The sequence below is a fragment of the Arvicanthis niloticus genome, chromosome 9 (genome assembly GCF_011762505.2).
Source record: "Arvicanthis niloticus isolate mArvNil1 chromosome 9, mArvNil1.pat.X, whole genome shotgun sequence".
NCBI lineage: Eukaryota > Metazoa > Chordata > Mammalia > Rodentia > Muridae > Arvicanthis > Arvicanthis niloticus.
In genome coordinates this window covers 85863014-85875889 of record NC_047666.1, presented here as the reverse complement: position 1 = coordinate 85875889, position 12876 = coordinate 85863014, and the positions used below count along the sequence as shown (strand labels likewise).

Below are 12876 nucleotides of genomic sequence, written 5' to 3'. Positions count from 1 at the left end.
GAGTCGGGGCCTGACATAATGGTGTAAGAGAGACGTTTAATGGAATAGAACTGTCTCTGGGTTTCTAGAGACTTCAACCCACACTTGAAGATCCAGTGTAGAATCTCTTATATGCCGTATGGAAGCATCACCTGTCAATAAAAAAACATATGGTCAGTAATGAGCTGAGGTAGAATTAGAAGGTGGGACATCCAGTAAGGAAGGAGAGACAAATTCTGGGAAAGAGTCAGGTGGGAGAGGTTTGCCCCAGAACTCTAGACAGTCACATGAAACTGAAGGAGACTAACCATGTGGAAGATGTAAGAGTAGTTTAAATAGTATTAATAAATGGCCTAAGCATTTATTAATAAATTATTAGTCTCAGAGTTGTTAGTCTGGGAGCAAAGAGGAGGATGGAAAAGCTCGTTGTTACAACACAGAATTTTTCCCATTTATTTATTTATTCATTCATTCACTTTACATCCCAGTATCAGTACCCCTCTCCTCCCAGTTTCCTCATACAGCTCCTTTCCCCAACTCCCTCCTCCCCTTCTCCTCTGAGAAGGGGGAGGCTCCCCTGGGTATCACCCCACCCTGACACATCAAGTCCCTGCAGGACTAGATACATCCTCTCCGACTGAAACAAGACAAGGTATCTCAGGGGAACAGGATCCACATGCAGACAACAAAGTCAGGGACAGGCTCCACTCCAGTTGGGGTACCCATATGAAGACCAAGCTGCACATCTGCTACATGTATCCGGTGAGTGAGGGGAGCTAGGTCCAGCCCACGCTTGCTCTTTGGTTGGTGGATCAGTCTCTGGGAGCCCCCAGATTATTTGACTCTTTTGGTCTTCCTCTTTGTCAACCCAGACTTCTAACTTCTACAATACAAGGTGGAGTTGAGGGATGGAAGCTCCATCTGGATTTTCTTAGTTTTTGCCTAGTGTTCTTTTTCTCTTAGGGGATCATTGTGCTATTTTGCATTTAGTTGTCACATCTTCTGAAGCTCCTCTTGACTGTGACAGTTTCTCAGGCTTTGTTGTCTGGTTTCTTTGATAGTTTTGGTGAGTACTTACCAGGTATAAACTATTCCTCTTGAAATGTGATGTTTTACTCCTGAGACTAGATTTATGGAGTTATATGTCCAGTGCATTATTTGATCTTATAAGGAAGTCTCAAACTGTCACACTGGCAGTGACTGAGAGCTGTTGTCATTCGACATTGTTGTTAGCATTTTGAGACAGTAGTTCTTGGGCCACACCCATTGTAGTAGGTAGCAGTGCTCACAATACTGTTTATACAAGTCATTTAGTTTTATCATCATACTTTGTTAGCTTTCTCTTGATATTTCTCTGAAATTAATCTTAAAATGCATGTGTTTTTCCTCCATAAAACTACCTGTTACAGATAACTAACTAGTATTTATGGTGTTAAAATTACTCATGTTCTTTGCTTGTAAGCTACATATCACTGATGTTAAGCTATGTGCTTGACCTGAATGTCTCAGATTTAATTGCTTTTGTTTAATTTTTATTCTCATTTCCATTCTTCTATATCATTTTTGTTTGTTTTTGCTTTGTTCATAAAGATTTTTTGTTTCTATTACATTATGTAGTTTTGTACCAATGGCTAGAAGCAGATCGTCATGGCAAGAGCCAAGATACTGCAAATTCAACTTCAGGTAAAACTAGTTTTAAAATGAATTGGGGTATTTGAAATCATAATTTTAATTCACCCCACATCCTAATATAAATGTTTCTTAAATTTGCTAAGACAAAATTATAGATACTTGTATTTGTTCACTCATCTACATCTTAATTTTCATAAAGATCTCATTTGCTTCAAGCCTTGAAAAAAATTATTTACCTGTCTAAGATGTCTTGGCATGTATTTTATATTTTCTTGGAGTAGAGGTTTGATTACAGCTTAAATTTAGTATATTACATGGCAATATTGTTTAAAATTAAGGCTGTATATAGTTATAGCAAAGATGTTAACATTGTGACTATCTTTTGGCAGTGATAAAAATTTAACACAGGACCTTACAAGTATATAAATACTTGAAGAAATTTACAATCCTTATTTGTTTCAGGACTATATTTAAAAAGTGAATTTTCTTTTAAGGATGTTTATATACAGTTTCTATTTCATGTGAATCCAAAATCTCAAACCCAGTCATTTTTCCTGTTTAGTCCTAGCAATAAATTCTGAGTTAATGACATAAAAATATGCATTCAAAATGAAAAGAGTAGGTTGTTCTCCTAGCTTCTAGGTCTCTAAGGTAATTCTGGAACTTTTTCCCCTCTCCCACGGATGTTAGTAAGAATAGAATAGCTACATTTTCTCATTTCTAAATTCTTAGTAGTGGTATCAGATTCTTTCCCTAATTTATTTCAAAATAATATTTGCCAAGACATCTGTACATACAGCAGTGATCTTTCTTGTTGCTCTTTTTTTTTTTTTTTTTTAAACAGTATAAGAGAACTGGTAATGGTGTTGTGTTGCTAGGAGCTGGGGTGGTGATAGAGTTAAGAGTGGTGGTGGTGTCGAGGTAGTAGTGGTGGTAGAAGTGTTAATAGTGGTGTAAGTAATAATGGTGGTGGCAGCTGTGGTGGTGGTGGCGGCGGTGGTGGTGGCCATAGAGGATACATGTTGCTGTTTATGTTTTGTGTTTTTGTGAAATTGTGTATGGAGGTAAATTGGTCGTACCTTGAGAAGGTTGGTGTTTCACAGGCAACAGAACAATTCTATTAAAAATGGTGTTGTAATGACTTCTCTGATTTATCTTCTATATCCCATTTATAACTTGGTATCTGAATGAAGATGTTGCTATTTTAACCATGCACAGGCAGGAATTCACTAAAAGGTAAGTATTACAAATAGCTTTATCCTGGGTTATATGCTGTTTTTCTGTTCCTGTGGTATTTTGCATTTTACTTATTATAGATAAAAGTAGTTATCTGGGTTTTAGATTGTGGGCCAAAGAGAGGGTTCCTTAGAGTTTTGCTATGACAATAGCTAAGTCAATAGCATAGGGATTTTTGTTTGTTTTTTTGAGACAAGGTTCCTTTATTTAGTCCTGGGTGTCCTGGAATTCACTATGTAGACCAGGCTGGCTTCAAACTCACAGAAAGGTGTGCACTACCATGCCTAGCCTAGTAGCATAGATTTTTAGAACCACAGGAACTTTTTCTTCTGTGTTTATTTATGGACATCCCCCACTACATAAAGTAAAGTGAAATCTAATCTCTTTTTTAAGTAAGAACTATAAATTATTCTTTTTTTTTTTTTTTTTTTTTTTAGACAGGGTTTCTCTGTGTAGTCCTGGCTGTCCTGGAACTCACTCTGTAGACCAGGCTGGCCTCGAACTCAGAAATCCGCCTGCCTCTGCCTCCCAAGTGCTGGGATTATTGTGGTTTCCAGCAAGATTTTAGTGTGTAACACTTCCCTTCTGTGATTTTAAAAGTTTTTTACGTAATTCAAAGCTGTTAGTATATGTCTTTTCATATTTTTACCCCAAGTGGATATTGAGTCATGTCTAGCAAGATGGCAGTGTCACTTCTAAGTCTGATTGCATTGTGATACTTTTAATTGTGCAAATACTGATAAATTACATTGATATATAACTATAGTTTGTACTTAATTAGAACTTATAAGTAGAACTTAAAAAGTGAGTTCCAGAACAGCCAGAACTGTATAATAGTCTCAAAAAAGAAAGAAGGAAAAGAAAGAAAGATAGATAAAAGAAAGAAAAAAGAAAAACACAAAATGATGGCATTTCTTGGAGCTCTTCTAACCCCTTGATACCAACCTTTTGACACTGGATATTTAAAACAGATCCATCAGCATCAAGCTATTTTATAAAACTAAGGTATTTGGGAGTAACAAGTCTTATGAAAATTAATTTGGTCAAGGAAATAAAAAACAAATTTGACTACTCTCACAGAATTTTTATTGTGGGTGGTGGTTTTGAGACAGGTTTTCTCTGTGTATTCCTGGACATCCTGGAACTCACACTGTAGACCAGGCTGGCCTTGAACTCAGAGATTCACCTGCCTCTGCCTCCTAAGTGCTAGGATTAAAGGTGTGTGCCACAACCATCCAGCATGAATTTTACATATCTATATGTATATATAGATATATGTATGTATGTACCTATGTAAATATACATATATAATATAGACTTTCTAGAGATTTGACAGGTGATAACTTGGGCATAGAATTACTCACTTCTTTAAAAAGTTAATGTGTTTAGTGTATTTTTTCTATTAGATAGTCCAGCAATGATGTTTTTGATATTGCTGATTCAGTCATTGAAAACCTGTATCTGTATGCCAGTTTTGTGGCAATGTAAACAAAGTTGCCTCTTCTGCATTGCAGTGTTGGGTTTGTGTGTAAAACTTCAACCTCATAACCTTTAGTTTAAACTACTTCTGTGAAATGTTTTTATATAAATTTTCAATCACCATATGTTGATGTGGGTGTAGTAATTATATGACACCAATGATATTAGTGGTTTTATTTTATTTTTAAAGTTTCCAAGTGCAGGTTTCTTTTTGTCTTTTATACTTTTTATTTATTTTTTTGTTTTGTTTTGAGACAAAGTCTTACTGTAAAGCCTTGACTAGCTTGAGATGGGACTCACTTTATAGAATTGACAGAGATCCACCTGTGTCTGCCTCCTGAGTTCAAACTTTTTTTATTGATAGTTCTCTAGTTGACAAATATTTTTCAACTAAATTTATTGAATATAATCAGTAAATTTAATATATATGTATAAATAAAAGCCGGGCGTGGTGGTACATACCTTTAATCCCAGCACTCAGAAGTCAGAGGCAGGTGGATTTCTGAGTTTGAGGCCTTGGTTTATAGAGCAAGTTCCAGAACAGCCAGGACTACACAGAGAAACTCTATCTTTAATAATTATGATAATAATATAATAATAATTTTAAAATTATGTCTTTTAAAATTCTAGTTATTAATTGATTATTAATTATCTATTGTAGGTGAAAATTTTGACCAGAGTCCTTTGAGAAGAACATTCAAATCCAAAGTTCTGGCCCACTATCCTCAGAACATAGAATGGAACCCTTTTGATCAAGATGCAGTGAACATGGTATATATTTTTCTTTCCATTTTTTAGTATTGCTTTTAGTTTATTAAAATATAAATGATAAATGTATTATTTAACTCAATTAATCCTTTAAATTATATGAGAAATAGTATTTTTAAGATTTTACTTTTTAGTGTGTGTATATGTGTGTTTTTTGTATGCTACATAGATGTAAGTACACAAAGAGACCAGAAGAGGGCATCAGATCCCCTGGAGCCAGAGCTAGAGGGGGTTGAGAGCCACTTAATGTGGGTGTTGGGAACAAAATTCAGGTCCTTTGGAAGAACATGAAGTGCTCTTAAACACAAAGCCATCTCTCCACAGAACCCTAGAAATATAATATTGTCTATCTTACAGATAGGGAAGATACTCAGATTTCCCACAGCCGTTACCCAGTATCTTACTTGTTAGTAATATACAAGAGAACCTCAAGTCCATTTTATTTCCTACTATTAATGTGTGTTTGGGTTTGATGCTTTTTTTTGTTTTGTTTTGTTTTGTTTTGTTTTTCGAGACAGACTTTCTCTGTGTAGCCCTGGCTGTCCTGGAACTCACTCTGTAGACCAGGCTGGCCTCGAACTCAGAAATCCGCCTGCCTCTGCCTCCCAAGTGCTGGGATTAAAGGCGTGCGTCACCGCCGCCCGGCGGGTTTGATGCTTTAAATAATGATAACCACTTCAATTGAGGGAAGGAGAATAATACGCTTCTGTATATCAAGGAATAACGTATACTGGGCTTGTATTTTATCATTTTCACAGACATTATGAAGATGGGAAGGAACTTTAAAACTGCTTGTTCATTTGTATATATTTGGGTTCAGTTATGTGGAGATCAGAGGACAACTTGTAAGAGTTGATGTCTAAATGCATCATTTAAACATTGCTAGAAATTTGTTGACTAAAGCATTTGAATCACTGTAATATATTACCCTGTAGTGATTATAATTCCTCTGGGCAGCAAACAGGATGGCTCGATAGAAAACTGATGACATGAGTTTGATTCTCAAATCACACTGTAGAAGGAGAAAACCAACTCCTGAAAGTTGTCCTCTGACTTCAGAGCTCATCCACCTACTTAACCAATACCCCATACACCATATGTGCATGCACACAAAAAGTAACAATAAATATAATCTTTAAATAAATGTTCCCTTTGAGATTCCTGGGAAGGAGGAAGGTAATAGATTTGTTGGTTTGTTGGTTTGTTTGTTTTTTTTTTTTCTCTCAGCGTTCTATGAAGTATTCTGTTTGGTAGTACTTTAGACCTTCATTACCTCTATAACAAACATAATTCAAGAGAGCCAACATGAGCAAATAAGAGATTAGACAAGATGGACACAGAAACTGCTGATGGCAGGTTGAGATCTGTTATAGATGTAGTTCTTGAGGATTTCAAAGGTACACCCAAAAAAGACATAAAAGATTCCATTATGGCCTGATTGTAAGGAAAAGAAGTTATTGGTAGATGCCTGCTAGGTACTTCTGGTATGTTGTTTTCAGATATGCATTGTCTTCGGGTGTTACTGCTGTGAAAAGACACCATAACCACGGCAACTCTTAGGAAGGAAAACATTTAATTGGGGCTGGCTTACAGTTCAAAGGTTCAGTCCATTATTGTCATGGTGGGAAGCATGGCAGCACACAGGCTGGCACAGTGCTGGAGATGGAGCTGAGAGGTTTTCATCTTGATTCCCAGGCAGCAAGGAGAGACTATGTTCCACACTGGGTGTAGCTTGAGCATAGGAGACCTCAAAGCCTGCTCCCACAGTTATACACTTTCTCCAACAAGGCCACATCTCCTAATAGTGCCACTCCCTATGTGCCAGGAATTCAAACACATGAGTCTGTGGGGGCCATATCTGTTCAAACCACCACATGCAATATGATGATTAATCTTCCATTGTCAACTTGCCTGGATTTAGAATAACCTATGAGACAAACCACCCTGGTCTACAGAGCAAGTTTCAGGAAAGCCGGGGCTACACAAAGAAACCCTGTCTCAAACAAACAAATAAACCAACAAACTAAAGAGTGGCCCTTTGGATTTCATAGGAATAAAATATGTGTTTTTTAGCAAGTTATATTAAACATAACTATTGTATTTTGTATGTCTAAATTAAAAGGTGGTTGGTTGGTTGGTTGGTTGGTTGGTTTGGTTTGGTTTTTTGCAGGTCTGGGAGCAGGTTAAGACAGTTTCTGTATGTGGCCCTGGCTTTCTTGTAACTCACTATATAGACCCAGCTGATCTCAAACTCAGAGGGATTTGCTTGCTTTTACCTACTGAGTGCTGGGATTAGGGGAGTGCACAACCATGTCAGGCTAAAATAAATCATAAATTATATTTCAGGTAATTTCAAGTATAATAACAATTATTAAGTTCTTTGTAATCGGCCGGGCTGTGGTGGCGCACACCTTTAATCCCAGCACTTGGGAGGCAGAGGCAGGTGGATTTCTGAGTTCGAGGCCAGCCTGGTTTACAGAGTGAGTTCCAGGACAGCCAGGGCTACACAGAGAAACCCTGTCTCGAAAAACCAAAAAAAAAAAAAAAAAAAAAGTTCTTTGTAATCTATAAATTTACTATTGTCTTGTTTGGTTGATTGGTTTTGTTTTTTAAAACAGGATCTCACAGAGTCCCAGGATGTCCTTAGTTTATTATAGATGGCCTTTAACTTCTGGGTTTTTTGTTTGTTTGTTTGTTTGTTTGTTTGTTTTTTGTTTTTGCTTCTACCCCTGGACACTGAGATTATTTGTATGCATGTGTGCAGGTGCCTATGTAGGCCAGAATAGGGCATGGTATTCCCAGACACTAGAGTTACATGTGGTTGTGAGAGGTCTGATTTGGATGCTGAAACTGAAGCGTTCTCTGCAAAAACAGTAAATGCCCTAGTTCTTTAAGCCATCTCTCTAGCCCTCAGATTTTTCAAATTATTATTCAGAGACATAAAGATCAAAAACTACACGGCATTGAAAAGAGCCAAGACTTAACAGACAACTTTACACAGAAACAAAGCACATTTATGCACTTTAAGTTCTTAGAGACAGAAGTGAGAGATGCTTCCTCTCACCATGTTCCCTAGGATCCCAGCCACGGGAGCTGTGCTTCTTGTTCCCCTGAAATGCATTCATACTGAGATACAAGTACAGTAATCAAGTAGTCAAGGTTGATTTTGCCCATTGCCATCTTCCACAGCTACACTTTGAGTCTGAAGCTCTGCTCAGCCCTGGCCACTGTCACCAACATTGAGTGAGAGTGTGTGTATGTGCTCATGCGTGTGAGGACAGCTCATGAGAGTTGGGTCTCTCCTCCCACCTTTGCATGAGTTCCAGAAATCAGAAGAAACTCAGGCCACGAGCTAAGCTATCTTGCCAGCATAGCTGGCATGTAATCTTATCACTGGGGAGACTGAGGCAAGAAGATGAGGAAATCGAGGTCATCTTTAGCTGTATATTAAATGTATTACTGTGAGTAGCTTACAAGGGTCTGGAGTTCCAGCTGAGGGTCTCATGCATGCTAGACAAGCACTCTACCAACTGAACTATGCCCGAGCCCTGGGTTTGTTGTTTCTAGAATCTCACTTTGTAGCCCACACTAGCCTTTAGACTCTGAGTGATTTTTCCTGCTTCAGCTACCCAGGTGTGAACCATCATTCCTGGCTAGCATCCAGAGATTTGGCATTAAAATTAACGTTAGGGGCTAAATAGATGGTTTAGCAGTTACGAGGACCCAAGTTCAACTGTAAACACTCCCATGGCAGCTCACAACTATCTTTAACTCTAGTTCCAGGGGATCTGAGCCCTCTTTTGAACTCCTCAGGCACCAAGAACAGACATGTTACACATATGTACATGCAGACAGAACACTCATGCACTGTAAATAAATTCAATAAACTAAATAAATAGATTAAATTTTTTTTTATTTTAATATGAGTTAGTGTCTTTCAGTACAATAGTAGTAGGTGAGATTCTAATTTAGTCATCAGTGTAGGAGACTGCCCATATCCCTAACATTGCAGCTATTGTTGCATTGTCATTGATGTCTCCAAATCAATATGTCCAAAACTGAATTCACATTTCTATCTATTACAACCATCTAACATACCAAAACACTATATGTCTTCCTTAAAAGTTTAACTTTCTTACCTCTTCTGTATACAGTCAGTTGTCTGTTTCTCTTGGTTTCTATACACTATCTTGGTCTAAGACTATCAAGTTCTCTTACTTGGATTTATTAATTACAGTCTAATTGGCTTCTGCTCTTGCCTATTCTGTTCTTCCATTAGCTTCTGCTGATACTTCATTTCACTCTTTCCCATAGTAAATTATTATTATTTACAAAAGATTTATTATACATCCAGTGAGATAGCTGAGCAGATAAAGGCACTTGCCACCAAACAACTCAGCACCAAACAGTCCCCAGAACCTGAATTATAGAAGGATAGAATCAATTTTCAAAAATTACCCTCTGACTTATACACATATACAATGGCATGTATGTCCGTATGCACATACATACATACATACATTCATGTTTTTAAAGTATTTATTTATTGGTGTGTATATCTGTGTGAGTATGTGAGTACCAGTGCCTGTGGTATCCAGAGGAATAGGATCACCTGGAACTCAAGTTACAAGCAACTGTAAGCTTCTTAACATGGGTTCTGGGAACCAAACTCTGATACAACTCTGATGCAAGAACACTATTAATGACTTAATGACTAAGCCATTTCTCCAGCACCTATGATAAATTTTTGTTTGTTTGTTTGTTTGTTTGTTTGTTTTTTCGAGACAGAGTTTCTCTGTGTAGCCCTGGCTGTCCTGGAACTCACTCTGTAGACCAGGCTGGCCTCGAACTCAGAAATCCGCCTGCCTCTGCCTCCCAAGTGCTGGGATTAAAGGCGTGCGCCACCACCGCCCAGTGACAAATTCTTATTGATTCTTAAGATTTCATTTTTAAATTGGATGTTCTTAGAGAAGGTGTCCCTTTAAACCACATTCTTAACAGGTTCCTTACTATCCTATACCTTTTTATAATACCCATTCCAGTTGCAGTTAAATCATTACATAGTTAGGATTCAAATCCATATCTCTTGTTGTGATGTAGACATCATAAGGGACAAAGATAGTTTCACTTAGAGGCCTACCCACAGCCACATGGCACAGCCTGCGGTGCCACGACGATGAGCAAGTATGTGGGAGAGAAATGGGAGAGAAAGAGAAGTGGACCGGTTTGTGCTCTGTGAAGAGAGATGGAACTGGAAACATGAGAGTGGTGAGAAACAGCCTGATGGGAGGAGCCTGCACTGCCACCTGAGGCTATGGTGATGTTCCCGGCCCATGCTGCCTCTGAGGGCCATGTCTGGGTCCACGGCCCTACAGCAACAAGAGCCTGTGTTGATGCCCCAGCCATGCAGAAGTCCCTGGGCTGGGCTGCTGCCTGGGGACCCTGTTGATGTCTAAATTCTGCAGAGAGCTGACCCTTCCCCTCTCTGGCTGCAACATTCCAGTGAGCTGGCCCCATCCCTCATTGGGACAGTGCTGGAGAGCTGGCCTCAGTGGTGTGAACATGAGAGAACCAGTCTGCTCTTTGCTGGCTGCCACAGGCAGGAGAGCTGGCTCTGGTGGTACCGGCACAAGAGAGCTGGCAGGCCGACCAGCTTGGCTACCAGCCAGGCCCAGATCCAGGGCTTTGAGTTGGCCCACCCCAGCATCTACCTTATCTATGAACCTCTGAAGTGTGTGAAAAGGCTGCCTACAGATCCAAAGCTACAGGATCTCCATGGCGCAGGGCAACAACCGGATAACCAAGAGGAGTCCTGGTGAGGATCCAGTATTGATGGTATAGCAGAATTTAGAGGCCTGGAACCAGACCAATGACTCATTGCAGTGAACATTTGCAAGTAAAGTTGTATGGGCAAAAGTTGAATGTATATACTCTGTGACACACCGAGGTGTTTTTTTTTTCTTTTAATTATTTTTTATTTTAGTTTTTTGATTTCTTTTGTGGGGGAGATTGCAAGGGCAGAGAATAGATATGAAGGGACAAGGAGATGAGTGGGATTGAAGTGCATGATGTGAAATTCACAAAGAATCAATAAAAAGTTTTAAAAAAAATAGTTTCTCTTATTCCTTGCTAGAACCCTAACTTAACACATAATCGTAGATCCTCAAACACTGACTGAGTGAGATGACCCTGTTTACTTGTAAGCTTCTCTTCCCTGTCTTTGTCTTTAGGGGCTAACCTAGTACAAAGCCGTATCCGAAGCTACAGAGTTGAATGCTCTCTCGTTGCTCCTGGAGCGTATTGGGCATGCCCCATAGCAGCTTAGCTTATGTCTGTCTTTCCTACGAGACTATGAGATCTCTTCAGGAAAGAATTATTTTCACACTTCTCTTCTACGTCTGATGCAATACACAGGATAAAACAGTGGTTTACTAAAGAAAGGAACTCGGGAAGAAGGTAGGAGAGCCACAAGAGCCATTCCATTGGGTTTCCCGAATAGTTTCTCTTTCATTGGCTAATGAGAAAAGGGATATAGAATATTAGAATTATAGAATATGGAAAAGGGAAGCCAAAATTACAATCCCAGTACTTAAGAAATTTAGGTAATTTGGTTCATTATTATCCTCATCTACTCATAAATTTAGGTCTGGCCTGGGCTAGACTCATGAAACTCTCAAGAAGCCAGCCAAATAAATAAATAATAAATAAATAAATTTGATAAAATTGTAGCTAAAGTGCCTGGAAGGGGAGATAATTAAGGACACTTGGTTGTTAGTAACTAATAATATTGTGGGTTAACAAGAGACTTGAGCCATAGTAAGCAAATTATGATTTATGCTCAGGTTTTCTGAGAGTGGTATTTTGTTTCCTGGTAATTTATATAATTCTGACTTTGAAAACCTCTCATCTTACTTTCTCATTCACAATTCCCAGAATATAAATACACATCTTGTCCTTTTAATTTGTAGGAAAGCATGTAAGAAAAATTCTTGCATCTGTTATCTGTGGCATAGGAAGTCTTTCTTCACTTGAATATAACTTCTGGCAAGCTTTTCCTGTAAATGTTTGAATGTGTTCTCAAGAAAGCTACAAACCCTTAACTTTTCAAAAACACTGTGAGCTTTGATTCTCTGGCTTAGATATTAGGAAAACCTGTCAATAAAATTAAGTTTTCAGCCTACATAGTAACATAATCTTAGGGCTTGAAACATAGAGACAGGAGGATCAGGGATTCAAGTTCAGCTGGCTATACAGACAGAGTTCATGGCCAGACAGAAATACATGAGACCTTATCAATAAAACAAAACCCCAAACTAACAGCAACAACCAAAAACATGAAAATAAAAAAATTAAGTTAAATTTAACTTTTAAAAAATAGTGCCTTTGTATGTTACTCCATTTCCATATTGCCTACTTGATATAAAAAGAGAATATTTGGGGAGCTGAAGACATGTCTCAGCAGTTAAGAGCACTTGCTGCTCTTGTAAAAGATCCAGGCTCAGTTCCCAGCACTCACTTGGCAGCTAACAACAGTAACTCCTGTTTCAGGGGATCTGGCACTCTTTACACTCTCTTGGGTACCAGGCAAGTACATGTTACACATACATATATGCAGGCAAAACTCTCATGCACATCAAATAAAAATAAAGCCTTTTTAAAAAAGAGCCAGGCATAGTAGCACAGGCCTTTAATTCCAGCACTTGGGGAGGCATAAACAGGAGGATTAGTAAATCAAGACCATCTTTGGACACATAACAAGCCTGGCTACAGATGATTGTTTTT

General features: G+C 38.4%; 1 protein-coding gene across 4 annotated transcripts in view; it reads left to right on the top strand.

The window, feature by feature from the left end:
* The window catches only part of Dennd5b (DENN domain containing 5B), a 127442-nt gene that overhangs the window by 18797 nt on the left and 95769 nt on the right, over positions 1-12876 (top strand). Inside the window, exons 2-4 of one of the 4 annotated variants that reach the window (XM_076940923.1) lie at positions 1597-1662; positions 2830-2847; positions 4988-5097. In XM_076940923.1, coding sequence (XP_076797038.1) covers positions 1597-1662; positions 2830-2847; positions 4988-5097 — 194 coding nt within the window. Of the gene's footprint in view, positions 1-1596; positions 1663-2804; positions 2848-4987; positions 5098-12876 lie in introns of all 4 variants that reach the window. The other 3 variants (XM_076940924.1, XM_034511621.2, XM_034511622.2) reach the window with 3 other exon arrangements.